The sequence below is a fragment of the Euprymna scolopes genome, chromosome 34 (genome assembly GCF_053919585.1).
Source record: "Euprymna scolopes isolate OS-2025 chromosome 34, ASM5391958v1, whole genome shotgun sequence".
Taxonomy (NCBI): Eukaryota; Metazoa; Mollusca; class Cephalopoda; order Sepiida; family Sepiolidae; genus Euprymna; species Euprymna scolopes.
Window position 1 is genome coordinate 51,472,547 of NC_136515.1, and position 27,013 is coordinate 51,499,559.

The following is a 27,013-nucleotide window of genomic DNA, read 5'->3' on the forward strand; positions in this document are numbered from 1 at the left end:
GGAAGAGGTGGCTGGTCACTTTTAATGCATCCAAAACCAAGCTTCTATCTTTACATCATCAAAGCTCTGATCCCCATCTGGCATCAATTGAAATGGATGGCTCTCGTCTTGGAGAGGCTCCATGTTTTGACAAGCTTCTGGGTTTGACCTTTACTCCTGAGCTGAAATGGAACACGTACATCAAATCTGTTGCCAGGGACGCTGGGAAAATGGTGGGATCCTTCTACCGCTCCAGAAGATATCTCACTACTGATGCTATTCTCTATCTGTATAAAAGCCAAGTATGTCCAAGGATGGAGTACTGCTGCCACATCTGGGCAGGAGCTGCTAAAAACAGCCTATCCTGCCTTGACAGAGTACAAAATAGACTTCGTGCCTTAGTGGGGGATGCCCTTTTCTCTTCCCTGCAACCTCTCTCCCACAGAAGAGACGTTGCGTTGCTGCAGTTTCCTTTAATAAAAATTTATTTTATTTTGTTTTCATGATTTTATTTTTAAAAAGTCGCTTTTCTTCTCTAACAATTCGTCAGTTGCATTGGTTGTATGAAAAAAAAAAATGAATCTAATATATAAAAGGACAAAGTGTATGTATGTGTGTTTGTATGTCCTGCAAAACTTCCAACAAATGTGTCAGAACGTGATAAAATTTGTATTGTTTTAAAGCTTGGTCTCTTGGACGACAAATATAAAGAAATTGGCCAAAAACAATCCTTCACCCTCAACTGGTCCATTTTTTACAAGGAGAGCTGATTTTTGCGTCAACAGTTTTGCAAGTCATCGTCTCCGTTGGATTGATTACCTTTAATTCCGATGCTCGCAACTTCCGGTTTCGCGATGGACGCATCAGCTAAAATGTTAATTTAAAAAAAAAAATTTTTTTTCCTCCTTCGCGTTATGGGTTCGAACCTGCCTGCCTACTACCACTTTTATTTTTTTTTTTTTTAAACACCTCTCTCCACCCAGGCTGCCTACTGTTGTTTTGCCCCCCCCCCAGGTTCCTTACTACACCACCTTTCGACACAGAGTATCCCCGCTAGTCTATTAATAAAATAGAGTTATCTCCCTGAGTGCAGTGACAAATTCTCAAAAAGAGCCAAAATTAGTTCCCAATAAAAAAAATTACATTTAAAAAAAAAATTTTTTTTTTTAATTGTTTTTGAAATCAGAAATGATACCTTATTTTTTCCAATTCTGATAAACCCCCAAATTCTGATTTTTCTGATTCCTGATTCTGATTACCGTGAGTACCAACCTTCGGACGTCACTGAAGCACATCCAAAATTGTCCGTCGCCGCAGTTGCTAAGAAGTCGCTTCTTGGTTTCAGGTTTGATTACTTCCCAAAGGGATGATCCTTTGGACCAATCTCCGTTCCAGCTAAACCAACTCCAAGGATTGCGGATTTTCACCAATCTAACCAACAGAAACAAAACATCAAATTCTTCACATTATTTCCGTGTAGCGGATCATTTTTCTTATTGTTTCTTGGTATTTTCATTACATTTCAGCCATGTCACTTGCTATCATGTGATTTGGCTGTTTTGTTTTATTGTATACCAACTCTTTTCAAGTTATTAAATGCCAAATCCAATAATTTTCGTAAAAGTTTGGCACTTGTACAGTTTAATCAACACATTAAAAAATGAAAATATAAAAAAAAGGTTATATTGTATGTATCCGTTTTGAACTGAAGATCTCCGGAAAAAAATTTCACTTAATTTGATTCAGTAGTTTTTTTTTTTTTTTTACAGCCGAAAAACACGTTTTTATGACAGAACGTTGAAGGTAGATATCTTTGAATTTTAAAAATTTTTGTTTGGATTTTTAGAACACGCCACGGGGAGATAACTCCAGTTAAAGCACTGACACTCCCTCCCCATCTTTAATTCTAGCTTTTCTTCCTAAAAATCGAACATTTTGCTTGGTATCATAAATTTTTTTTCGTTGTAAAAAAAAAATACTACTTGATGAAATTAAGTGAAATTTTTTTGGGGGAGAACTTCATTCCATAACGGATACGTACAATTTAAACTTTTTTTTTCACGATATTTTTATTTTTTAATGTGTTGATTAAACTGTACAAGTACCAAAAGTTTTTATGCTTCAAGTTCTTTACAGCTTTAAATATTAATTCATTCTGTTTGGTTTAATTGTTTTGTAGAAAAAAATTGTTACATTTCTGAATTTTGGAGATGAGGCTTGATTATTCGTATTATTTCAATTCTTCAGACTACTGTTCTCATCTTGAGTGTCATTTTCACAATGCTCCGGTCGATATAACCTCCGAACTTCTTTCAGATGTATTTTGTTGACTCGGGAATGTTATTGTCAAACTCAGGGATTTAAACGGAATTTCAAACAGAACTCTTTATTTACATCTGTTTTATTTACTAAAGAAGGTCGGAGGTTACATTGACCAAAACACTATGAAAATGGCACTCAAGATGAGAGCAGTAGTCTGAAGAATCCAAATAATGCAAAAAAAAAAAAAAAAAAAATTCTTGTTTTTGGACTTTGCAGAACATGACTGAGTTTTGTAAAAGTAAAGGAAAAAAAAACACTATCAATGTTTGACACATTTTTTGGTCAGGATTGGTTGGTTGGTTTTGTTTTACGGCATATTAACCCTTTTCGGGTTATTTAATGCCGAATCCAAAGATTTTGAAGAAAAATTTTTTTAGTCGGTTTCTATTTAACCCATAGTTGGGACACTAACAGGTACTACCACTCTGGGTCAGAGTGGACCTGGGAGCAATGGTAATTAAAGGGTGGCTCTACACTACCCAAAACCCACAAGCTGGGGCCTCACCACTGGATATAGTTTAAAGTCATATCCAGGACCCTCATTGAGAGACTTTTACCCTCTGCAGGGGGGCAGTCGCGTATTCTAATGCCCCACCGACAGGGTCTTTGGTCAGGAAGCCAGTATTTTCAGACAGCCTGATCTGATAGCACCAAATGTTCTTATAAATATTACCAGTCCAGGCCAAAGTGGACCTGGGAGTAATAATAACGAAAGGGCAGCTCCACATTCCCCTTAGCCCAAAATGGGCCTCATGACGGAATGTCTTTTAAAGTCAAACCCAGTACTGTGACTTTTTCATACGTGAGAATTTTTATTGTTCGTAGAGAATTTATCTTTGATATATACAGCATAATCACATTGTCACACTAGATCATCAAAGTTAAGCAACGTTGAGCCTGGTTGATACCAGATGGATGACCATTTGGGAATACCAAGTGTTGTTATATAGGAAGCTGTCAACACCCCTCAGCAAGAAATGTAAAAAAAACAAAAAAACTAATGTCATTTTTTCTGACCAGGAATGAATGCAACTAGAGACTGATTGTAAATTTGAAATTCCCATAAAACTTAGCATTAATATTTCTTTGGAACTTTATTAAGTGAAGGGCCTAAGTCGACTATCCTAGTAAATGTTTTGTTTGTTGCAGATTTTCTACAGACTCAAGAACAGAATCACCAGTTGTTCATGAACAGCTTACCAAGTGGCTTTGGGCCATTATTATCAATGTGGTACACACTTTGAAGCATTTCAGATAACTTTCACAAGTTCATCTTCTATATATATAAATCTCACCTGTCTGTTAGTGCGTGTGTATGTATGTCTGCCTAAAACTTTCAACAAAGGCGATGGATTTATATGAGATAAGTACTGTTTTGAAGCTCCAACCTTCGGACGACAAATATCGAAAAATTGGTCAAACGCATGAATTCCTTCACCCTCAACTGGGCACTTTTCTACAGGGAGGGGTTGCTTTTTTCGCCAATATTTTCAAAAGTCATCCCCTCTTTTCGATTGTCTAGTCTTTGTTTAAACCTACGTCACTTCTGGTTTAGCGATGGACACAACAGCAAAGATGTCACATTTTTTTTTTCACATTCTTTTCCTCCTTCGTGGTACGGGTTCGAGCCTGCCTGCTTACTACCACTTTTTTTTTGCTCAACACACACCTCCAAACACCCGGGCAATGCCGGGCACCCAGGCTAGTCTATATATATAAAAGGCAAAATGTGCGTGCACATTTTATGTATGTCTGGCAAAGGCTTTTTTCACCGGGCCTCTCGGGGACTGGGGGGGGGGATTTACTATTTTTTAGAACTGTTTATATACCCCCTAGATCATAATATGTACGATTTGCGAATACGTGTCGTGTCTAGATTTAATTACATCAACTTTTACAAAATTCTTGCTCTTTCGGCTTTCCTCGTGTGTGTTGGGTTTTATCGTATAAATGCGAAACTAATCTGAAGCGAAGGCAACTTACTACACGGCTTCCGTGCCAAGAACGCCCAGAAAGCAATCAGCTTTTGATCAATGTGGGGGAAACCCCTTATATCAGACACTTGCTATTCATTGGGACACTCCCCTTTTTATAGGGAGCGTCCCCCCCTCCCACAACATCTTGGGGAAACAAAACCAGTCAAAGTTGGGTAAACCAACCCCCAAAAAATGCCTTGCAGTAAAAGTTAACTGCGACATTTCTATTTGACCTCATTAAATTTAAATTCACGCGCCTGTTAATTTGTGTAAACAAACACAAAAAAAAACTGCCTCGCAGTAAAACTTAATGACTGCGGGAATCCTTAAATAAATTCAAACGTTTTTCTGTTACTCTCTCTTGTTGGCCGAGCGGGTAAACATGTCAGGTGTTTTCACACTTTATTTGCCACCTTCGCCACAAGGGTCCTGGTTCGATCCTACTTGCCTACCAAAACTTTTTTTAACCTCCCCCCTCCCAACAAACATCTGGACAATGCCAGGTACCCCCGCTAGCCTATTATATAAAAGGCAAAATGTGTGTGTGTGTGTGTGTTTGTATGTCTGCCAAAAACTTTCAACAGACATGTCGGACCGTGACAAAATTGAATTGTTTTAAAGCTCGATGTCTCGGACGACAAATATAGAAAAATTGGCCAAAAAAATTCATTCTTTCACCGTCAACTAAGCCGTTTTTACAAGGAGGAGTCACTTTTTCCGCCAACATTTTTGCAAGTCATTCAAACCTCACATCAACAACATTGCATAAAACATGTTATTTCGACTACCCGTGCCGTCACAATTGTGGTGGGCGCATCGATAAGACCGTTTGCTTTTTCATCTTCTTTTCCTCTGGTGCGTTACGGGTTCAAACCTGCCTAATTTTTTTTTTTGCGCTTGCACGGGTACTCGCTGTTTTTTTTGCTCAACCAACACCCTTACACACACCTCCACACACTCGGGCAATGCCGGACACCCAAGCTAGTCTATTATATAAATCTCAAACGTCGGTTTGTTTGTGTGTTTGTATGTCCACTAAAAATTTTCGTCAGCTGCATCAGACCAGGTCGAAATTAATACCATCTGAAAGAGCGATACCTAGGGTGCATAACATGTGAAAATTAATAAAAAAGATTAATTCTATGGAGGTCAACTGGAGCATTTCTTGTAAGAGGGGGGGTCGCTTTTCGCAACGCCATTTTCACAAGTCATATACGCATAGCAAACTGAAAGTATGTTTTTACAAACATTATTTTGCAGCATCATGAAGTCATAAGTTGTCATGGCCCGCTGGGCAAAAGCGTTTGCCAGTAACATTTTACCCTTCTTTTCTTCTTTCACATTCAGGTTCAAGCCTGCCTACCGCGGCTAAATTTTTTTTTTTTTTTTTTTGCAGTCACACGGGCACTCTCTTTTATTTTGATTGAAAGAAAAGTTGTTTTGATTCATTTACTTATTCTTTTTTTTTGGAGGGGGGGGGTGAGAGAAGGGGGGGTTGGCGGCAATGCATGGGCTGTCGAAATATCTGGTGGGGAAGTTGTCATCTTTTTTTTTTTTTTTTTTTTGGGGGTTGCTCAATATCTTTAGTATAGCAGCTGTGTCCAAACCAAACTTCATGTCCGCCCGGGCAATACCGGGTATCCATGCTAGTTCATGATAAGCACAAATGAAACATCTCAACTTATCTTGCAATTCTATAAAAAGAATAGATGTGAAAAAAAAAAAGTAAAAAATGCCAAAAAGTTTTGTAAATCTGCAAAAAATACTCACAACAAAAGCCCGTCTAGCTACGACTCCTGGCAATAAATTACCTTTCTCACTCCATGTATCTAGAACCAAGCAGAACATCCACAAGAAGAGTTTCTTTCCCAAAACTACCTGTTTGTGGAACATGGTGCCAAAAGGCTATTTTTTTCAAGTCCAATTTAAACAAATTTTGGTGCTTATGCACTTATTTTACCTTGCTGTTTTTTAATAGTATTTTAAAGTTAAATTAAAGTTTTACGATATCTTATTTTATTAAATTGTTAGGCAAAAGTACAGGATAATTACAAAACACCATCCCCTCTCCATGTTAAGAATGGCTTTCTAAATAATGACGGTATTATTTAAGCATGGTAAGAAAAGTGCATAAGTACCCAAATTTTTGTTCAGTTTAAATAATAAATTTCTCTACGAGTTACAACAACCATGTGTCTCATGGTCTACGTATCGAACCCATAAACCATTTTCGTCAAGTTGGATTCTCATAAAAGGTGATTCGTTTATAAAAAAACAACAAAAAAAAGAAAATACTCATTGATTTTTTGTGATAAAAATGCCGTGAAAATCTAAAAGTTGTAGAAATAGTACATGCTCCAGCTATAAGAATTGGTAAAAAAAAAAAAAAATACAGGAACCTATAAAATAAACTTCCAGGTAATCTACATATCTATAAAACTGAGAATATGTGTATGTGTGTGTGTGTGTATGTGAGGACACTTCTCAACCTATATACTCAACGAATTTTTGATCCACAGACTTGAAATTTGGTATATAGGGTATTCAGACAGGTGGAAAACATTTTAATTGATTTTCATCCAGAAAAATGGGCTGCTAAGTGGTCAAACTTGAAACATTGGTACGTGGGGGTGGGGGTGGGGGGTCATTGGATTTTATCTGTTTGTCAACTGTTCCACGACTGCACGTGCATGGCCATGAAATATGACAGCTTCTTTAGGTTTTGGTTTCGATCTCAGCTTGAGTATTTTTTTTTTTTTTTTTTACTTACAAGAAAATTATATAATAGTAGAGATATATGAGAGAGAGCATGTTGGGATATGTTGAAAATAAAGCAATAAAGTGCTTTATTTACAAGTGTAAGAGCTAAAATACAAAGTATTTAAAAAAAACTGTTATATACTTTAGAGACTTACCATAGTTTCATTGACATGGATTGACTTCTCTGCCATTTAAAGGGCTTTTAAGTTTCATTCAAATCATGTGATTCACGAAATAAAAAAAAAAAACAAATAAAAAAATGATGTCTGATGCAAAAAAAAAAGCATAATACTTGCATGCACATGTCTCAAGTTTTTGCATTGATTAAAATATAATATTTATGAGTATTTTATGATTTTACTCCAGTTGAAAGTCTCATAAATCAATATATGAGATCCATAGATATTCGAATATTCCATTAAAGTTCTCTTTTACATCTCAAACTCTGAATTAGTAAAGAAGTTGAGAACATAATTTTCCTCTCCCCACTAAGTATGTTATAGTATGTCTTCCTTGTGTGGTCTCTTGATCTTACTGGATTCCAGAACAAGAATTCATCTAGTCTGGTGGAATGCTGTTACTCGAGTTAACATCATTTGGAGAAAGTGCACTATTCCTCATAAAAATTAGTATTGGTTAGCTATATCGATGAGATCTTATTGGGCTACAAATATTACATGATTTTGAATATTTACCATTTTCGTATGTTGCAGTGTATCTTTCGTTTCGGTCTCTTAATCTTACTGGTTTCCAGGACAAGAATTCATCTAGTCTGGTTGAGTATCCAGCTTCGTGCTGTTACTTGAGGTAACATCACTTGGAGAAGGTGCACGATTCCTCATAAAAGCTAAGTTAGCCATAGTGAGGAAATCTTATTTGAGCAGCGAATACTATGTGATTTTGAATATTTGGTCAGAGTTTACTTCTAGGGAATAGTATCCTCATACCAGGTTGTCCTGATAAATCCCTGTACAAAGAGACATTAGACACTCGAGGATAATGCCTAGTTTCTCTCCAGTCGGCATTCGACTTTGTGTAATATATTATTTAAAGAGTAGTCATGTGTGTGTATATGTGTTTGTATTTTCATCTTAAAGTAAAACTAAAGACCAAAGAACTACAAAGTCGGTATATTTTTTAAGCCATGGATGAATTATATCTAAAATTTGAATAAAAAATATTAATTCTTTGGGGGAGCAACTGGGTTAGGTTTCATCAGGACGGGGTGAGGTGGAGAGTCGATATTTTTAGACATTTTATTTACTAACTAGCAGTTCAGCCCGGCTTTGCTCGGGCCCTATGTACTGTTCATAACTTTATGTGCATATGTATATACATATTAAAAATTTTGACTCATGCCCAGGTAACCTATATCTAAAATTTCAAGTGTTTAGACCCAAAATTGACAGAAGAGTTTGGTAGAATCTGCAAAGGTCAATTCTTTCAACTTTGACCTCTTGGCAGCCAATTTCCCTAAAACCTGATTAAAAAGCTTGCTGCATGTCTGAATACCCTTTATGTAAAATTTCAAATATTTAGACCTAAAATTGGCTGAATAGTTTGCTAGAGACTGCAAAGGTCAAATCTTTTGAACTTTGACCCCTTGGTAGCCAAATTTTTGGCCAAAAAACTGATTAAAAAGTTTGCCCAATGTCTGAATACACTTTATGTAAAATTTCAAATGCTTAGGCCAAAAATTGGACGAGAGGTCAAATTTTTTTTAAATTTTGACCCCTTTACATTTATTGTTTTGGGCTCAAATCAAGTTAAAAAGTTTGATCCATGTCCAAGTAACCTACATCTAAAATTTCAAGTGCTTAGACCCAAAAATTGGGGGAGGAGTTTGGTAGAGTTTTCAAAGGTCAAATCATTGAACTTTCACCCCATAACAGTCAAATTTCCAGCCAAAAATCGATTAAAAAGATTTTCCCAAATCTCAATACCCTTTATGCCAAATCTAGAGTCTGTAGACTGAAAATTGATAGAGTAGTTTGGTAGGGAAATGTAGACACACAGACAATTTCACTTTTATAGATATATAGAGATGAAAAGAAAATGCTGACTCATTCTCAAGAAATCTATTATATAAAGAGGAGTTATTTGTGTGTATGTGTCCAGAAGAATAGGCTGAACGAAGGCGAAAGATGGGGTTGGCGAGAGGGAGGAAGAAAATGAGAAAGAGAGATGGATAAAGAGAGGTTAGGGTTAGAGAAATAGAGGTTTTCAATAGAAATATGTTACATTTTTGCCCTCTCGACCATACTAACATGAACAGCTTGCTGCTCATCTCCATATTTAGAGTGCCTCGGTAGGTATGGATCCTAATTCACTCTAACGCCTTATGTTTTAGTGGCAATCTATCTTGTTTGAGGTGAATATTAACGTTAAAAAGCCGAGCATGCAAGGTCCCCCTCCACGAGTGAAAAATTTACTTTCACCATGACTAATGTTTGTGCAAAATTTTTAGAAGAAAACGTGTGGTTATTGAGAAAAGTGCGAACAAATGAACAGATGAATGATTTGGGGGCAATGCTTCCCTATAATGCCCCCTAGAGGAACAACCACAGTTATCCTGGACAATCTGTTCTGGCAAAAATTTACTTTCATCATGACTAATGTTTGTGTCAAATTTAAAAAAAATCCAAGGTGTGGTTATTGAAAAAAGTGCAACAAACCAAAAATTGGGAGCAAATTACTAGGGTCGATTCCTCCTTTGTCGGGGAACCAAAAACGTATCCACATAAAGATTCTGTTTTACATACCGATTCCCCTCGACCTCTTGGACGTCAAGTACTGAGTAGGCGTGGTCTTTCTTGAGTCCAACTTGCCAATAATCTTGAGTGTCACTTGCATTAGTTTGATTGTTTCCGCAGGCGCAGGCAACCAGAAAGCTGCAAAGAAAATTCCATAAAAAATTAGAAAAAAATTTCGGTACTTGTGCATTTTAGTTTTTGAGGACAATTTTTTTGTTTTTAGTTCTGAAAACTTTCACTTGAAACAGGGGGAGATAATTACATAATTACAGATGTTTTCTTTTTTAATTCAAGTTTTTAAATTTTCCAATAATGACTGTTCAAGACTATTTGTACATTTCAATGATCATTTTTATTTTTTATGAAAGTTTTTATTTTGTAAAAAAAAAACAAAAAAAACTCACATTTTCCAAAAACGACAATTCAAAAGTACTTATAAATTTTAATGCTTATTTTTATTTTTATTACAAAAATTTCATTTTGTTAAAAAAAAAATTGTTTTGATAAACGTCTTTGAAGAACTTCTTGAATTGTCTCCCCTTGTTTTGAGTGGAAGTTTTCAAAAATAAAAACAAAAAAAATTGTCCTCAAAAACTAAAAAAGCTCAAGTGTCAAAATCTGTAGCAATGTAAAATCGAATAAATATGTATATATATATGTGTTTTATATTTTATAGAACGAATTAGACCTGTAGTCTAAAGAGCAGAGTTTATTTTAATGTATTAATATTTTTAAAACAATGCCCATAGTACTGTAGATATATAATAAGCTCAATAGGTATATGTATCCTAGAGCTCTATTAATGTTGAGTAAAAAGATTAATAATTGTAAATTATGAATCAGTTTCAAAAGGATGTTTTCATTTTGTTTGTTTTTCCTTTTGAAACTGATTCATAATTTACAATTATTAATCTTTTTACTTAACATTATATATATATATATATATATATATATATATATATATATATATATATATATATATTTACCAAGCGCATAAAAAGTTTAACATTAAGACTCGAATTTTAAAGTAACCCCCTCCTCCCACCTCCACATATTCCCCTTCCCCTCCATGTATCCCTATGCCCTCAGCCACACCAGAAATGAACTTCCCAAACCCTCCCCCACAAGTTCCTTAAACCCCAAAACTAAAACATTATCGACATACCAAGCGCCCCCCTCCCACCTTACCCCCTTGTTCCCTTCCTCTATTTCTTCCGCCCTCCTCGCATCCCCCCCTGACCTCATTCACTCTTTCACTCTCTCATCCCAAAATAGCGAACATTTCTATAAAAGTCTGAGGATGCTACCGACGGCCAAAAAAAAAAACGGCCAAGTAGCTGAAACAATAATGTAACTTAGCAGAAAGATACAGTAATAAAAAATAAAACGTATATATATATATATATATATATATATATATAAAGCACAGTTGTTTGTGTGTCATGGTATCTCAGAGTCAAAATATTATTGTAAATCAGCCCCTTTAATCTAATGTCTTTATTGATATCGAAAGTTTTTTTAAAACTCATCATTCAATATATATGGCATAATCATTTTGACACACCAGTTCTTCTTAGATCACCAAAGTTAAGCAATGTTGAACCTGGACGGTACCAGATGGGTGATCATTTTTTTTCTTTTGGTTCACCTTTCCTACTCTCTCTCTCTCTTTTCTTATTCTTTCATTTATGTCTATTTTTTTCTTTCTTCCTTTAATTGTCTATCTTTTTCCTTTTCATGCAAAATCTTTTCAACTTTGAGGTGGTGATTTATTGATTTGTTATAGTTCTTTCATGAATTCTTATTCTCCGGGGACAGGTTTCAAGTTGATTTTAAATACAGTTATTCATAGCTCGAACAAGAACATTAAGTTAGACTTTGTAATCCTTTGTTATAGTCTGGACTGAGTCAAAACATGTCTTGGCTTCATTCTGTTGGATTGTGTAGTGGACTTTCGGTCAGCGCCCAAGTTGTGGATAACTTGGCAAAGACTAAAGTTACTTCTCATGAAAGAGGAGAACTATTTATGGCACAATGGGAGATTCCATTGTGCACACATGGGCCAGTCTATTCTTTGGATTGTGATTGGCTGAATCACCTGATTGGATATGCTTGTACATAAATACAAGCCCTCAGTCCAGCTCAATTTGGTGTCTGTCTTGTGCATAAGCTGGACCCTTGGTAAGTGTTGCTGCTATTATTATTATTGTTGTTGTTGTTGTGTGTTATTGACTAACACAGTTCTTTTGATTATTCTACACATTCTTGGCATTATTTTTTTGCCATCTTTGCATGGATTGAGTACACAGCATGTGGGTTTATATGCCATGGATTCTCACTATTGTTTAAATATGAGATGCGATGGTTTCATGTTTGCTATGAACATTAGTCGTGTGAAATGATTTTGATAAACCCTTTTCCATTGTGGTTGCATTTTCCCGCTAAAATATTCTATTCTGCCTCTTTTAAAATTGACGAATCAGTAGCTTTCTTTTCACGTGCTGTGATGTCTAACCTTGCTTGTTGCTATGTGACTCAGCATTCTTTTTTACTCTTGGAAAGAGAGAAAGAGAGAGAGAGAAAGAGAGAGAGAGAAGGATGAGTGGGAGGTTCTCAGTCAACTGTCTGTTGCGTGCATAGATAGATAGGTAGATGGGGTATGCTGCTGGTAGGGAGGTGCCACGTTTAGATGCCAGCAGCTCGTATGAATAGATGGGTTGCTGGTGAGGAGGGGTTGGCCTGTTAGTAGCTTCTTCTTTGGTTACTAATATACTATGGCCCTGCTATAGTACGCATTACAATATGTACAACACACAAAATAGCGACCACCTGTGTGCATACAATATACTCAAACATGGGTGACACTGAAGCAGTTATTTGTATTTTAAAAAAGATTCTTACCCTGATTCCCAGGAACTTAGCAAATAGGCCCAGGTTTCATCCTCGCTCTCTAAAATAGAAAAATGTTATAACATATATAAAAAATTGAAAAAATTGGAAAATAATTAGAATTTAGAGTGAAACTAATTTATTTTAATCTCTACCTCTAGTATTATGTAAAAGGATTTGTTCCCTATGGACTTCGAAATGGCTGGGCCAATTTTTTTTTTTTTAAATCTCACATGAAGGTACTTGACGTGTCTGGGAGTGTTCTTACATAGGATGTTTATCAGAATGTATCCAATAAGTATCGGAAATCGATAATAAAAAAATCCGATTAAAGAAGGAAGTCTGATTTTGACCAAAGTTGACACTTTTATACAGCCTAACATCACCAGTGCATTTAAGATGTTTTATCACTGCACAAGCAGAAAGACCTAGCATATAAAATCAGTTAATTTGTCAAGACAGGGGCATGTTCGAAATAAATATGTCTGTTTAGAGCACAATTGAACCACAAAACTTGTTTTATATTTGAAAATTTTATCCAAGTCATTATATAAAAATAATTTTTATAAAATCAACAGTATATTCTCTACAGTGCAATGTAAATTACAATGTATTGTGGACTAAGTCACTGCGGGTAGGTATGTGAAACTTTCTTCCAGTACACCATGGTGGGTCCCCGACTAGAGCAGGCAATCAATCAATTTGATTAAAAAATGGGCGATTTCACTGATTTCGATGACAATGGGGGGATGGGAAATTTGTTGATCGTCATTCAATTACGGATAATGTCAGGTCTTCCTGCTAGTCACTGATAAATAGGTTTTATAGAAAAATTCATAAATAGGGATCACAAACCATTTTCTTCTCCTATATAACCTCTCACTGATAGACATGATGTCGCTAGTCTCAGTCTTTTCTATAAATAATATTATGGCGCGTGTTCTTCAGAATTGTCTGATCTATTCCCTGCTTCCTTTGTTCCAGCTCATTTGACTCGTTGGCCTAGTGGTCTTCATCATTTCACTGTTTTGATACCTCATTGTAATACAGTTTCCTATTCCAGTAGCTTCTTTCTAAGAACTGCTGGCTTGTGGAACTCTTTCTGCTGACTGTTTTCCTTCTAGCTACAGCCTTGGTCTTTTCAAGATTAAGCCCAATAGGTATTTTCTATCTTTGCGATAATTATCTTTGGTCCTTATTAGCTCTTTATAGGAAGTGGTTTCACAGCTTGTCTCAAGCGATTTCCATAAAGAAATAAAAACAAAAACAAAGCTACTAACGCCCGAAAGTATCCTGTACCTCTAGAAGGCACCATGCGCCCATGTATGGAGTATTGTTGTCGTATTTGTGATAGTGCATCTGCTACTAGTCTCTCGCTCCTGGACAAGGTTCAAAAGAGAGTTGCCAACTTCATAGGTCCTGAACTGTCATCTAAGCTTCAGCCTCTGTCCCATCGATGAAATGTTGCATCCCTCTGTCTGTTCTACAAGTACATTAACGGTGAATGCTCCAACGAATTGCAAGCACTTGTACCCCCTCGACTGAAATACCCCCGACAGACCTGACAAGCAGCTAAATCCCACCCCTTTCAGAGTAGAGATCCCTAGATGCAAGAGAGCCTTCTACTCCAGTAGTTTCTTCCCCAGAACCACTAGACTTTGGAATTCCCTTCTGGGACCCTGCTTCCCCAACTGTACTGACATGCAGAAGTTCAAGTGTAACGTGAACCGACATCTTGCTGCCCAACTTCCTACATAGTACCCCTGTAGCTTATGTCCCTGATAGTAGCCCCCTATATCAAAGTGGCGATGTGCCTTGTTTGGGGTGAAAATGTAATAAAAATAAAAATAATATAGTTAATTTATAGTGCGAAAATATTTAAATTTCAATACGATTTTACATTTATATTTTTGGTTATTTTGATAATATGCATCTTCTTGTATCGTGGCATGTTCATGCCGTAGATGAAATCATGGTTAGTGTTCTCCATAGGCTTCGGTCAATTGTTGGTCCGATTCCTCTGAAGACATCACATAATTTTGAACTTGGCAGAATACATGGGACAGGTTGCCATTACCTTTCCCAACGTAGTGGCATCTGACTCACCTGTTTGCACCTATCCGTTGTCCTTAGATCATCCACATAGCTGCAGTCAAATAATGTAGCTCTTAATACCAAAGAACCCTTCAGCTGCTAGACATTCATCCTCATCTATGGTCATCCAACGTCCTGCTGTCAACGTCATCAAAATTACCTTCTCCTAGATGCATGTTTTAACTAGGGGTGCATCTCTCCCAGTGAATTAATGCGCCTCCAGATACCAACCTGGAAATTTCTTATGACTCGGTGTGATACATACAACGCCTAGTTTTCCCAAATGGTCACCCATTTGGTACTGGCCAGGCTCATTGTGGTTTAACTTTGTTGATCTGGTAAGAACCAGTGTGTTAACATGATTGCTACACTACTTGAAAGTACTTCATTCAAACTCATAGGCTTAACATTTACAGGCAAGATGAATTGGAACAAATACATTAAGCCATTGCCAAGGCTACTGTGAAGAAGATGGGCTCTCTCTACCATGCTAGAAACACACACCTGAAAGTATCCTGTATCTCTATGAAGCCACTATTCAGCCATGCATGGAGTATTGCTGGTGCATCTGCTATTAGTCTCTTGCTCCTAAACAGGGTTAAAAAAAAAAAGAGTCACCAACCTAATAGATCCCTCACTATGAACCCATCTCCAACCTCTGTCTCATCACTGAAATGTGGCATCTCTGTGCCTGTTTTACAAGTATTTTAATGGAAAGTAGTCTGACCAACTCAAAGCACTAGTACCTCCCTCGACATAAATACTCCTAACAAATCCGAGAAGCAGCAAAATCCCACCCCTACACAGTAGAGAGCCATAGATGTAGGAAAGCCTATTATTCAAATAGAATCTTCCCCCGAACTTTGGAATTCCCTACCAGGTCCCTGCTTCCCTGACTGTACTGACATTCAGAAGTTCAAGTGTAATGTGAACAGACATCTCAAACAGAAATCAAAACGTAGATACCATGAACAAAGTTTCTTTCTTAGAACTGCACGCCTCTGGAACTCTGTTCCACTTGCCTGTTTCCCTCCCGACTTCAACCTGGATGTCTTCAAGTCCAACACAAACAAATTCCTGATGAACCGCCCCCCCCCCCAAGTAATGACACCTTACCAATTCTCCAATACTATTGCTACACTATCCCTTTGATTACTGTACACACAATAACCCTTATCCCTGAGTGGCCATTGGGCCTTGATAAGTGATGAACTCCATGTAAAAAAAAAAAAAAAAAAAAAAATCTCATTGCTCAACTCCCTACGTAGTATCCCTGCAAATCTAATAGTAGCCCTTATGACTTGTTTGGAGTAAAATAACAGCAAAAAAAAGTTCTACTTATCAATATGGTAGGCTTTAATATACAGTTTTATGCTATCTTTCATAAAAATAAAATTAGAAAACTTTAGTGACAAATTTTTACCCTGTTATCAAATTGTGTTTCTGTCTATTTTTATAATCATCACATTTGGTTTAAGAACGATTTTACATTGTTCACATCTGATTTTATTTTATTGGCATTATATTTGTAAGGATTTTTTGCTTGCTTGGAACCAGCAGGAGCAGCAGGTGCATCATATACTTGTAGTTTTAGATTTTGAATATATTTGGTTTTTAAAATCATTGCTGATTTGTTATAGCAGTCAATTTCCTTTCTGGCTTACCCACACAGAGATCGGCTTTCAGGTGAGCTGACCATGTGACAAAGTTCATAAAAAGATTAAATCCACAGCAACTCTCTCTCTTTCTTGGCCAGGATGCAGTACTGACAACAACTCCACGTGGCTCGGACCAAGCCCCAAACTACTCTCTTGGGGTACAACAGAATCAACTTGGGCCTTTGGCCCTGGGTTCTACTATATGAGGAGAAAAATAATCCATTATTATTATTATTATTATTATTTACTCGCTAGGAGTTCTCATACCACCAGCATTAGCAATCTTTCACTAGAAATAATCTGTAGCTTTCCCTGGAGTCTTAGTAACAAAACATTTCCCCAGATTTTCAGTGCTTTCCATCGCAAATAACTTTGCATAATCGCAACAACCGTTTACCATTGATTTTTCACTGGCAACAATCATTAGCCTCTTCTGAGATTTAGATGGTAAAAAGCTTCTCCATGATCTAAGTCTTCTCGGCACTTTTCCAGTAGAGGTCTAGTTAGCGCTTCCTCCTTGGTCTTTCCATTTTCCTTGACCCTTCATGACTATTTGGTGCCAGCACCATCGTTACTTTTTGGTGGGGTTGGGTGGTTAACTTACAATTTTGTTGTTTCAGTTTTATTGGTTCCATGTTCATGTATTTGCTTTACTTTCTTCTTCTTCTTCTTATTATTATTATTATGATTAAAGACAAACAAGATAGAGACAGACAGATAGACACATAGATAGATAAATAGATAGAGACACAAATAGATAGATAGAAAGAAAGACAGACAGATAGATAGATAGAAAGACAGACAGATAGATAGATAGATAGAAAGACACACAGAAAGATAGACAAACAGATTAGACAGAAAAACAGACAGAAAGATAGTTAGATAGATGGGCAGACAGATAGATAGAAAGACAGACAGACAGAAAGATAGACAGAAAGACAGACAGGTAAACAGAAAGACAGACAGGTAAACAGAAAGACAGACAGGTAAACAGAAAGACAGACAGATAGAAAGACAGACAGACAAACAGAAAGATAGATAGATGGACAGACAGATAGATAGAAAGACAGACAGACAGATAGATAGAAAGACAGACAGATAGAAAGACAAACAGATAGAAAGATAGATAGACATAGAGATAGATAGATAGATGGACAGAAACTTTCATGTGATACCCAAAACAAGAAAGACTGGATTGCATACCTGAGTCAAGATCCAAACTAATGCAGGGAGCCCCTGTGAGTGAGTAAAGCCCTTCCAGGCAAGTACCCCCAGCAAGGGCCTCATAGCACCCATACATTTTGGCCATAGCTTTTTCAACCAATGGTACCCACAATTGATTTCTTTTCGCCTACAAAAAAAAAAAACAAAAAAAATTAACAATAAATAAATTAAAACAAATTTGAATCTTATTATAATAATGTCTGGTGCTAATGCAGAGTGATCCGCGCTATTTTTTAAATTGTATTTCCACATTTAATTAAAGTTTTATGATGTTTTTTTTTTATTCAATTGTAAGGTTAAAGTACAGAATAGGTACAAAACACCCCCCCTCCCCATGTTAAGAATGGCTTTTTAAATAATAACGTTATTATTTCAGCACGGATCACTCTCTGCATGAGTACCACAAAATTAAATTTCTATTAAAAAGTTAAATGGAATAGATTTGTATTGTTTGGTTTACTGTTCTCATCTTGAATGTTATTTGTACAACATTATGGTTGATGTAACCTCCGACCTTCTTCAGGTGTATCTTGTTGAATTTGGGAATATTTCTGTCAAACTCAGAAATCTTTTTGGGTTATTCGGACTACTTTTTCATCTTGAATGTCAGTTTCACAACGTTTCGGTCAATATAACCTCCGATCTTTTTCGGATGTATCTTGTCAAACTTGGGGATTTGCACAGAATTTCAAAAGGACCTGTGACCTAGTGGATGACACACTTGGTAAAATTCAGTTGTAAGTTACACTCTTCTGGAGGTTGAAGATTCAATCTTCAATGCTGGCGACAATAAAAAAAAAAAAATACAGTTGCAAAATACTTAGGACTTCTACCCAGGTATTGCTGACTAAATGAGAGCATGATACCCTCTCAGATTAAATAAAGAGTTCCATTTAAAATTCTGTGCATATTCCTGAATTCGACAGAAAGATCCCCAAGTTCAACAAGATACACCTGAAGAAGATAGGAGGTCACATTGATTGTAACACCTGTGGAAATAACATGCAAGTTCTAATGATCCAAATAATACAATTACTGATTGTTCTAAATTCCTGATTCTGATATAATTGTAATGTTGTAAAGCCAAATAATCTTGTCACATTTTAATGGACCTAACACATTGTAAATGAAAGAGTCTTGCAAAGAAACTGATATATTTGACTTTAAATAATCATAACACAGGACATCCACTTAGGGTAAATCCAAAGGTTTATTTACAAAGGGTACAATACGAGAGTCTGTCTCGCTTGGGGTCTTCGAACTCTCTAATCCCGGAACAGTATATTTATAATGTCTATCTTATTGTCCGAAGGAGTGCTAGGTCATTCCATTGTAACAGAAACAAAGGAAAGAAATTTGACTCATATTTTTTAAGTTGAAATAAAAGGTGTGTATTCATGGTACTTCCCAAGTCACTGACAATATGTGCACATCCTTACGTTTCTCGTGGGTCAATTATCCATTTTCCAGTCCGTAGCTACAACCAGCTGCTATGTCTGAAGCTTGTACCACGGCACACGATCGTCTGACCATTTTTTTGTTCAAAGTTCGGAATGCATCTTGTTTTAAAAGTTCCTCTCAAACTCACACGTGCTTCCCAAATCGCTCTTGCCACTCAAGTGCTCACCCATCCATCTCATGCCGATAAGCCTTGACAGTCCTGTCAACACATGGTACTTTTTTGCTCTGCTTTTTTTTCCCTTCTCTTCCTCTGCTGTGATGTCAACTTGCGCACCAGCTTGGTCATTTGCATACATGTCATGAAACTACTGCTGCTTTACATACACGTCAGCGGTTCTGTTATACAATGAAAAATTCTGAAATTTTTTACAGTGTGGAAGGAGAGGATTTAGCTCAGAATCCTGCTCTCGTTTTAAATGTAGACATAATTTTCTTTTCAATTTAACGATCTTAATGTTTTCTCTTAATGTATTATTATCAGGATTTTAATAAACTCATTGTGAGATTTGCATGTATATTTTTCAATTGTGCCATTTTTTTCCAATTTATTGTGTCATTTTTATAAGTGTCATTTTTCCACTGCCACTTATCACCTAAATTTATTACTACGGTCTATAAATTAAAATTTTACTTGCAATTTAAAATCAATTAATATTTACTATTTTATCATTAGCACAAGCAATGAAAAAAATAAATAAAAGAATCTAGGAATGAGAAATTAAGTTAAATATTTCCAATTCCAATACCCTAAAAAGTTCTGATTTTTAAAAAAATTCCTGATTCTAATTTCAATTAGTCATTCCGACACTAATCTGTAGCCATGAACATCTAGTACATAAAGTAAAATCAGTCGCATTATCATTTTTTATAATGCATGTACAGTATAATGGGATTTCGAACAAACGCATTTAAGTATTCTTTCGACTACTGTTCTTATCGTGAATGTCATTTTCATAACGTTTTGGTCGATGTAAACTCCAACCTTCTTCAAGTGTATCTTGTCGAACTTGGGAATGTTTGCGCTAAACTTGGAAATTTGGACGTAATTTTGAACGAAACCTTTTATTTATTTCATGGGGGTAGCATGCTCTCGTTCCATCTACCATGACTGGACAGAAGTCCTAAGTAATTCACAATTGTATTTTTCGGTCACCCACACTGAGGATTGAACCATCAATCTTCAGGTGAAAATCACTTTTACTATTGATTTTTTCCACTGTGCCACAGGTCTTTGCACACAGTTTTAGTACAAATTTTGAGAGCCTTAAACCTTAATTTAGAAACATAAATGCATTTCAAGTAAAACAAAAAAAACTGTTACATACTGAAATGTCAAAATTAGTATAAATTCAAAAAAAAAAAAATGATCCAGTAGAAAAGTAATTATGAGTAAAAATAGAATTTATCAAATTATTGATTTGATCATATGTTTTAACATGGAAGAGTTGTGCAATCAATTCTGTATGATAAACTGACTTTCCTTGAAATTTTCCATTGAAAAACTAGAAACTGTCTAACTGCTAGTGTCTATGTTTTTTCTTTTCATGAAAAATAAATCTTCTACTGGATCATTTTTCATAATTTTTGGAATTTATACTAATTTCTACATGACACATAAGTATGTGATAGTGTTTTGACCTGAAATGCGTTTGTTTCGAAATTTCATTTTACTGCACAAGCACTTGTCTTTTTATCATTAAAAAAATTAAAATCAAAGAATTTACCCGCGAGAAGAACATTCTGCCATTTTCGTCACATGGCAACAAATCATCCAGAACGATCGTCTTCCATTGACCATTCAGATAAAGTCGGACATGGAACACTCCGTACGGATTGTATTGGTTAGGGATCAAGTTTTCAACAAGTTCCTTTCGTTCAGCAATAACAGCCAGGGCACACAATAACCTGAAATGAGGGGAATAAAAATAAAAACTGAAAAATCCGTTTTGAGAGAGAGAGAGAGAAAGAGAGAGAGAGAGAGAGAGAGATCTGGATTTGAGATGCTGCAAGAGTATTTAGCAAAAAGGACCCCCACCCCACCCTCAACAAAATATAACTTTTTATTGCTTATATTTTTTTTTAAAATGAAATACATGAAAAAAGGTCATCCCTATGGTATTGGGTTCAACAGATGGATAGTTCTAGGAAAGAAACTTTGTTCATGGAAACCTTTTATTTTTAGTTTTAGATACTCTGGGAGAAAGGGAAATTATTGACAGTAGTTTTATACATATTCTTCTACTGGCAGACAGCTACAGTTTGCTTCTTTAAACATTACCGTAAACATAAGCAACTTGTAACATTGTGTGAAGATTTCTTCGATTCCTACCAAAAATGACTTAAAATGAGGCGAATAAAAATAAAAGCTGAAAAGTCCGTTTTGAGAACAAGATTAGGATTTGGTTTGCTGCAAGAGTATTTACCGAAAAGGACTCCCCCTCCCAACAAAATATAACTTTTTATTTCATTTTTAAAAAATGAAATATAAAAGAAAGGTAGGCCAGCAGTACAGAGTTCTACAGATGGATGGTTCTAGGAAAGAAACTTTGTTCATGGAAACTCTTTTTAGCTTTGAAAGGGAAATTATTGACAAGTGTTATACATAATCTTCTTGTAGCAAATAGCTACAGTTTGCTTCTTTAAACATTACCGTAAAAGAGGAGCATTGTGTGGAGATTCTTTGATCCCTACCAAATGACTTTTAATTCATTTAGAGAAAACAGCAGAATCTTATATTGATAGGTTTTGAATAGACTGTTTTATAGATAGTGATGACTTTCAATAGCAGTGATAGTAGCAGATAGAGAGATGTTCATTCTCTTGGCTTAAATAATGGAAGCAATTTAAAAGAAGAACAAATAACTCCATTATTTTCTCTGAGATTTTGTTTATATTTTACAGTAATTTCCAATATGCACATATAGGTTAACTACCTTTTCCGGGTTTGTATTACAATCCACAGATGTACGAAAAAGTGGTAAAAAATTTAAAAAACATAACAAATAAATGTTACCAAAGGCAAGATAAGTTACTCTTCTACCTATCTGGAAAAGGTTTTAGTGGTTTTACTCACTTTAAAATGTTTAATCAGTTTGAAAATCATACAGTATTTATTGAGAGATTCGAATAAAAGAAATGGTGGCCAGTTGACTGTTAAATATGTGAAGTTTGGAAAAATGAGCTAAAACTAAAAAATTAAACAAAATACTGTTAGAAACCCACTCAATATATGTAGACATGACATATTCAAGTTGTTTCGCATCTGTTTTTGGCCGGAAAGCGCTGGGAACGCATCAGATGTTCTTTTCTTTCTTTTTCTTTTCTTCTCATGTCTGGAACAATGGAAGCAAGAACAACAAACTACTCCATTATTTTCTCTGGGATTTTGTTTACTTTGTACAATAATTTCCAGCATGTCCATCTAGATGAAGTACATTCCCCCCCTTTGAAGCTGCATAAAGATAACCAGTACTCCAATCACTACACTGCTTCCAAACACCAATGATAATATAATACCTTTTTATTATTTCACACAGGAAAATAATAAATCGATTAAATTTATTGGATAGTAAAGTTTTTCTATAATCATGACAAAAGATGTGGATATTTTCTTATAATTTTTCTTTTTTTTTGTAATAACGGAAGCAAATAAAAAGAACAACAAATAACTCCCTTATTTGCTCTGTAATTTCGTTTATATTTAACAGTAATTTACAACATGTACCTGTATAAGGTAGTGGTGACCTCAAGAACAGGTATCCAATTACTTTAATGCTCAACCGACAGGATTGGTTGGTTGGTTGTTTTTGTTTTACGGCATATCAACCTTTTTCAGGTTATTTAATGCCGAATCTAGTTATTTTGAGGAACGATTTTTAATGGAGTATATTTTTTTTTACGTCAGATTCTATTTAATCCATAGTTGGGACCCTAACAGGTACTACCACTCCGGGCCAGAGTGGACCTGGGAGCAATGGCAATTAAAGGGTGACTCCACACTACTCAAAGCCCACAAGGTGGGGCCTCACCATCGGATATAGTTTTAGGTCATATCCAGGATCTCAACCGACAGGAAGTAGGACTGATCTTGCTATTCTACCACGTTGATGTTTTGATATGACTCAACTTCCTGTTCATGCTATTCTACCACGTTGATGTTTTGATATGACTCAACTTCCTGTTCATGTAATATCAATTTCTAACTTGAGCTTGAATGGAAAATGCAATTTCTTTGCTTAAACGGACCCTTTTTAATCTTATTCTCATAAACCCAACATCTAACCATTCAGTCTACGTGTTTAAAAATGAAAATCTATTAAGATATATTACTACCAGAATAGTAGCAGAAACTTGCCATGGAGCAAGCGAACAGCAGAAGATGTTGTGTTTTGAAAGAAACAGCTTACCTTAAAGGCTTGTATATACTGATGCTTATCAGCTGTTTTCACTTGTGGCGTAATCCATTTCCAATAAAGTTAATGTCGGTTGTCAAGAGGGCCTTCCTTCTCTCGGTTTTTTCTCATATAGAATTGTGTTTATCGTTTTTTTCTGGCATATTTCATTGCATTTCTTACTTTATTCACTCACACGATCATGTTTCTTGGGGTGTATTTCATAGTATCTTACAGATAATATCAGGTCATCAGGAGAGAATACACACAATTTAACAGCCTTCCTCTCTACGGCCTGTTTGCGTATCGCCCCCCCCCCAACTGATGTGAGGCTTAATTATCTGAATTGCATATGATTAAAGTGCTCAACGCAGATATAACATTGCATGGAGAATAATTCGACCGTCCACACATTTCTCTGATGTCATCATTATCAACAGAAACAGCTGTTTGTCTCTTTGACATGTTAGTAGCTTCTAAGCGGAAAGTGAGTCTCTCAGCAGTGGTGATAATAATGAAATGTTGACCTTTCCTTCTCTTTTTTTTTGTTACTGGAATAATGGAAACAATAAGAACAATGACTAACTCCATTATTTGCTCTGGGATTTTGCTTACTTTTTTCTACAGTAATTTACAGTAAATCCACCTAGATGAACTGCATTTTCGCAACCAATCCCCTTAGGTTGGTGGAAGTCTAAACAATCGTGTTTATTTGTTTCATTTTGATATCCAAAGAGGCAGAAATTCTCTTTCTCAGTCACATATTTCCTCTCATGATGCAATTTTCTGTAAATGTCAGTCTAACTTTTTTTTTTTTAAGTATAGGCAAATTTCTATATTTTCTCTTTTCATATAATGGAAAAAGAAAAGAAAATATAGAAATTTATTTATATAAAAAAATAAATGAAAATCTTGATTGCAGACTGATTTTTTTGTGATTGCTGGAATGTAATTCAAAAGTATATATATATATATATATATATATATCTTCAAAACACCACGGATTAAAGACTATCCACTTAAGTGTTTCCTTTTCAAATTAAATATGTTTTTAATTCTTTTTCAAAGTGTTTTTTAACATGTTTTATTAACTATTTGCTCTTATATAAATATATATATATATATATATATATATATATATATATATATATATTAGAAGACAGAACTTATGGAATTTTTAATTTTGATTTCAAATCATGTATTTTCAAATAGGTTTTTGTTGTAATACCTTTACTTTATGTATCATTTTAAAGAGCGTTTTTTGTTCTATCTAATCGTTTACATTAAAGAATTCTTTTCAGAATGCTAAATACAAGATGGAAAAAAGAAAATTCACATAATTGTTTTTATTTCAATTCAATCTAGGCTGAAAAGCTGTTGAAACAGCTCATGATATCAACGAAACGTTTGGCCCAAGAACTGCTACTGAATGCACAGCACTATGGTGGTTTAGGAAATTTTGTGGCGGCAATGAAAGTCTTGAAGATGATCAGCATAGTGGTTGGGCATCGGATGTTGACAACGATCAATTAAGAGCCTTAGTTGAAGCCAATCCAAGCACAGTTTTTTTTTTTACACAGGAATCACCACTTATCAAGGCCCGGAGGCCACTCGAGGATAAGGGTTAATAGGTATACATTAGTCAATGTGATTATAGCATAGTAAACATAAGTAGTTGAAATTTTGTGAATTGGATTACTTAGAGGGACGGTTCATCAAGAACTTGTTTACATTGGACTTGAAGATAATCAGGTTATAGTCAGCTGGAAAGCAGGCAATTGGAAGAGAGTTCCATAGGCATGCAGTTCTAAGAAAGAAGCTTTGTTCATGGAATCTGCATTTATGTTTAGGCACAGATAAAGCGTGTGGGAAATTATTGATAGTGGTTTTGGCTAGACAAGTGTTTTTCATGAAAGTTTGGCAAGGGGGAACCATAGATTGAAGCTCAGCTGAGCACTTGCCATGAAAATAACAATAAAGCAGAGACAGGCTTGCAACGTCTCTTCTGTGGGAAAGAGGCTGCAGGGAAGAGAAAAGGACATCCCCCACTAAGCTACGAAGTCTATTTTGAACACTGTCAAGACAGGATAAGCTGCCTCTAGCAGTTCCTGCCTAGATGTGGCAACAGTACTCCATTGTTGGCCGTACCTGGCTTTTATATAGGTAGAGAATTGCATCAGGAGTGAGATATCTACTGGAGCGGTAGAAGAATCCCATCATTTTCCAGAGACCTTGGCAATGGATTTGATATACGTGTTCCATTTCAGGTCAGGAGTAAAGGTCAAGCCCAGAAGCTTGTCAAAACATGAGGCCTCCCCAAAATGAGAGCCATTCATTTCAACCGATGCCAGATTGGCATAAGAGCGTAGATGGTGTAGAGATAGAAGCTTGGTTTTAGATGCATTAAAAGTAATCAGCCACCTCTTTCCCCATTGTATAACGTGATCAAGATCAGAGGAGAGAGAATCAGAGAGAACTTGATCATTTATGGTCTTTGATGTGTTGCCATAGATTGTAGTGTCATCAGCATAAATGTATGTGAATGATGTAAGAATGTGATTTGGAAGATCATTTATGTAGATCAGTAAGAGCGTTGGGCCCAGGATGGACCTCTGAGGGACTCCAGCATTAATACTGAGAGCTTCTGATTTCTGCCCATCAACCACTACTCTTATGAACCTATCAGAGAGAAATGATTTAATAATTGAGAAGACATTTCCAGCTACACCATAACTGGAGATCTTTTGAAGTAGTCCTTTATGTCGTACCTTATCAAAGGCCTTTGATATGTCAAGAGCGATTGCCCTAGAGAGGAAGCCTCCGTCAAGAGATTCGCTAATCCTATGAGATAACTGTAAGCACATCTGCTGTAGATCTAGCAGAACAGAAACCATATTGCGTGTCACTAAGAAGGTTATTTTTGCTAAGAGAGTTGATTATGAGATATAATTATACGTCTGCTGTAGATCTAGCAGAACATAAACCATATTGCACGTCTCTAAGAAGGTTATTTTTCCTGAGATGGTTGACTACTTCTCTATTTAACACGGATTCCAGCAGCTTACTCATGATGCACAGGAGACTTATTGGTTTGTATTGAGAGGGAGATGAGCTATCACCTGAATTCTTAAATACAGGGCATATTGATGAGGTTTCCAAGGTATTGGGAAGCATTTCTCCTTAAGACAACGCTTAAATAATCAGTATGGGCGCTACTTTCAACCACTTGAGAGATATTGGAAAGACAAAAAAAACATTGATAAATGGGTGCCTCATGAATTGAACGACAGCCCAAAAAAACGCCATTATGATGTGTTATTTTCCCTTTTTTACGCAACAAGAACGACCTGTTTCTCGACTGGGCTGTGACTTGCAATGAAAAGTGGGTGCTTATGAGTATGACAATCAGCTCAGTGGTTAGACGTCGACGAAGCCCATGACATTATGATTGGAAAGTACCGTCAACAAATAAATGAAATGTAACTTCGACAACAACACCCAGTATT

At 35.9% G+C, this 27,013-nt stretch overlaps 1 protein-coding gene across 2 annotated transcripts in view; it reads right to left on the reverse strand.

The window, feature by feature from the left end:
• Positions 1 to 27,013, reverse strand: part of LOC145259198 (calpain-D-like) — a 153,244-nt gene that overhangs the window by 18,896 nt on the left and 107,335 nt on the right. For both annotated transcript variants that reach the window (XM_080117026.1, XM_080117027.1), the window contains exons 5-9: positions 20,841 to 21,021; positions 17,635 to 17,782; positions 12,692 to 12,740; positions 9,800 to 9,928; positions 1,252 to 1,410 (exon numbers count right to left, since the gene is read on the reverse strand). In XM_080117026.1, the coding sequence (XP_079973152.1) occupies positions 1,252 to 1,410; positions 9,800 to 9,928; positions 12,692 to 12,740; positions 17,635 to 17,782; positions 20,841 to 21,021 (666 nt within the window). The remainder of the gene's footprint in view (positions 1 to 1,251; positions 1,411 to 9,799; positions 9,929 to 12,691; positions 12,741 to 17,634; positions 17,783 to 20,840; positions 21,022 to 27,013) is intronic.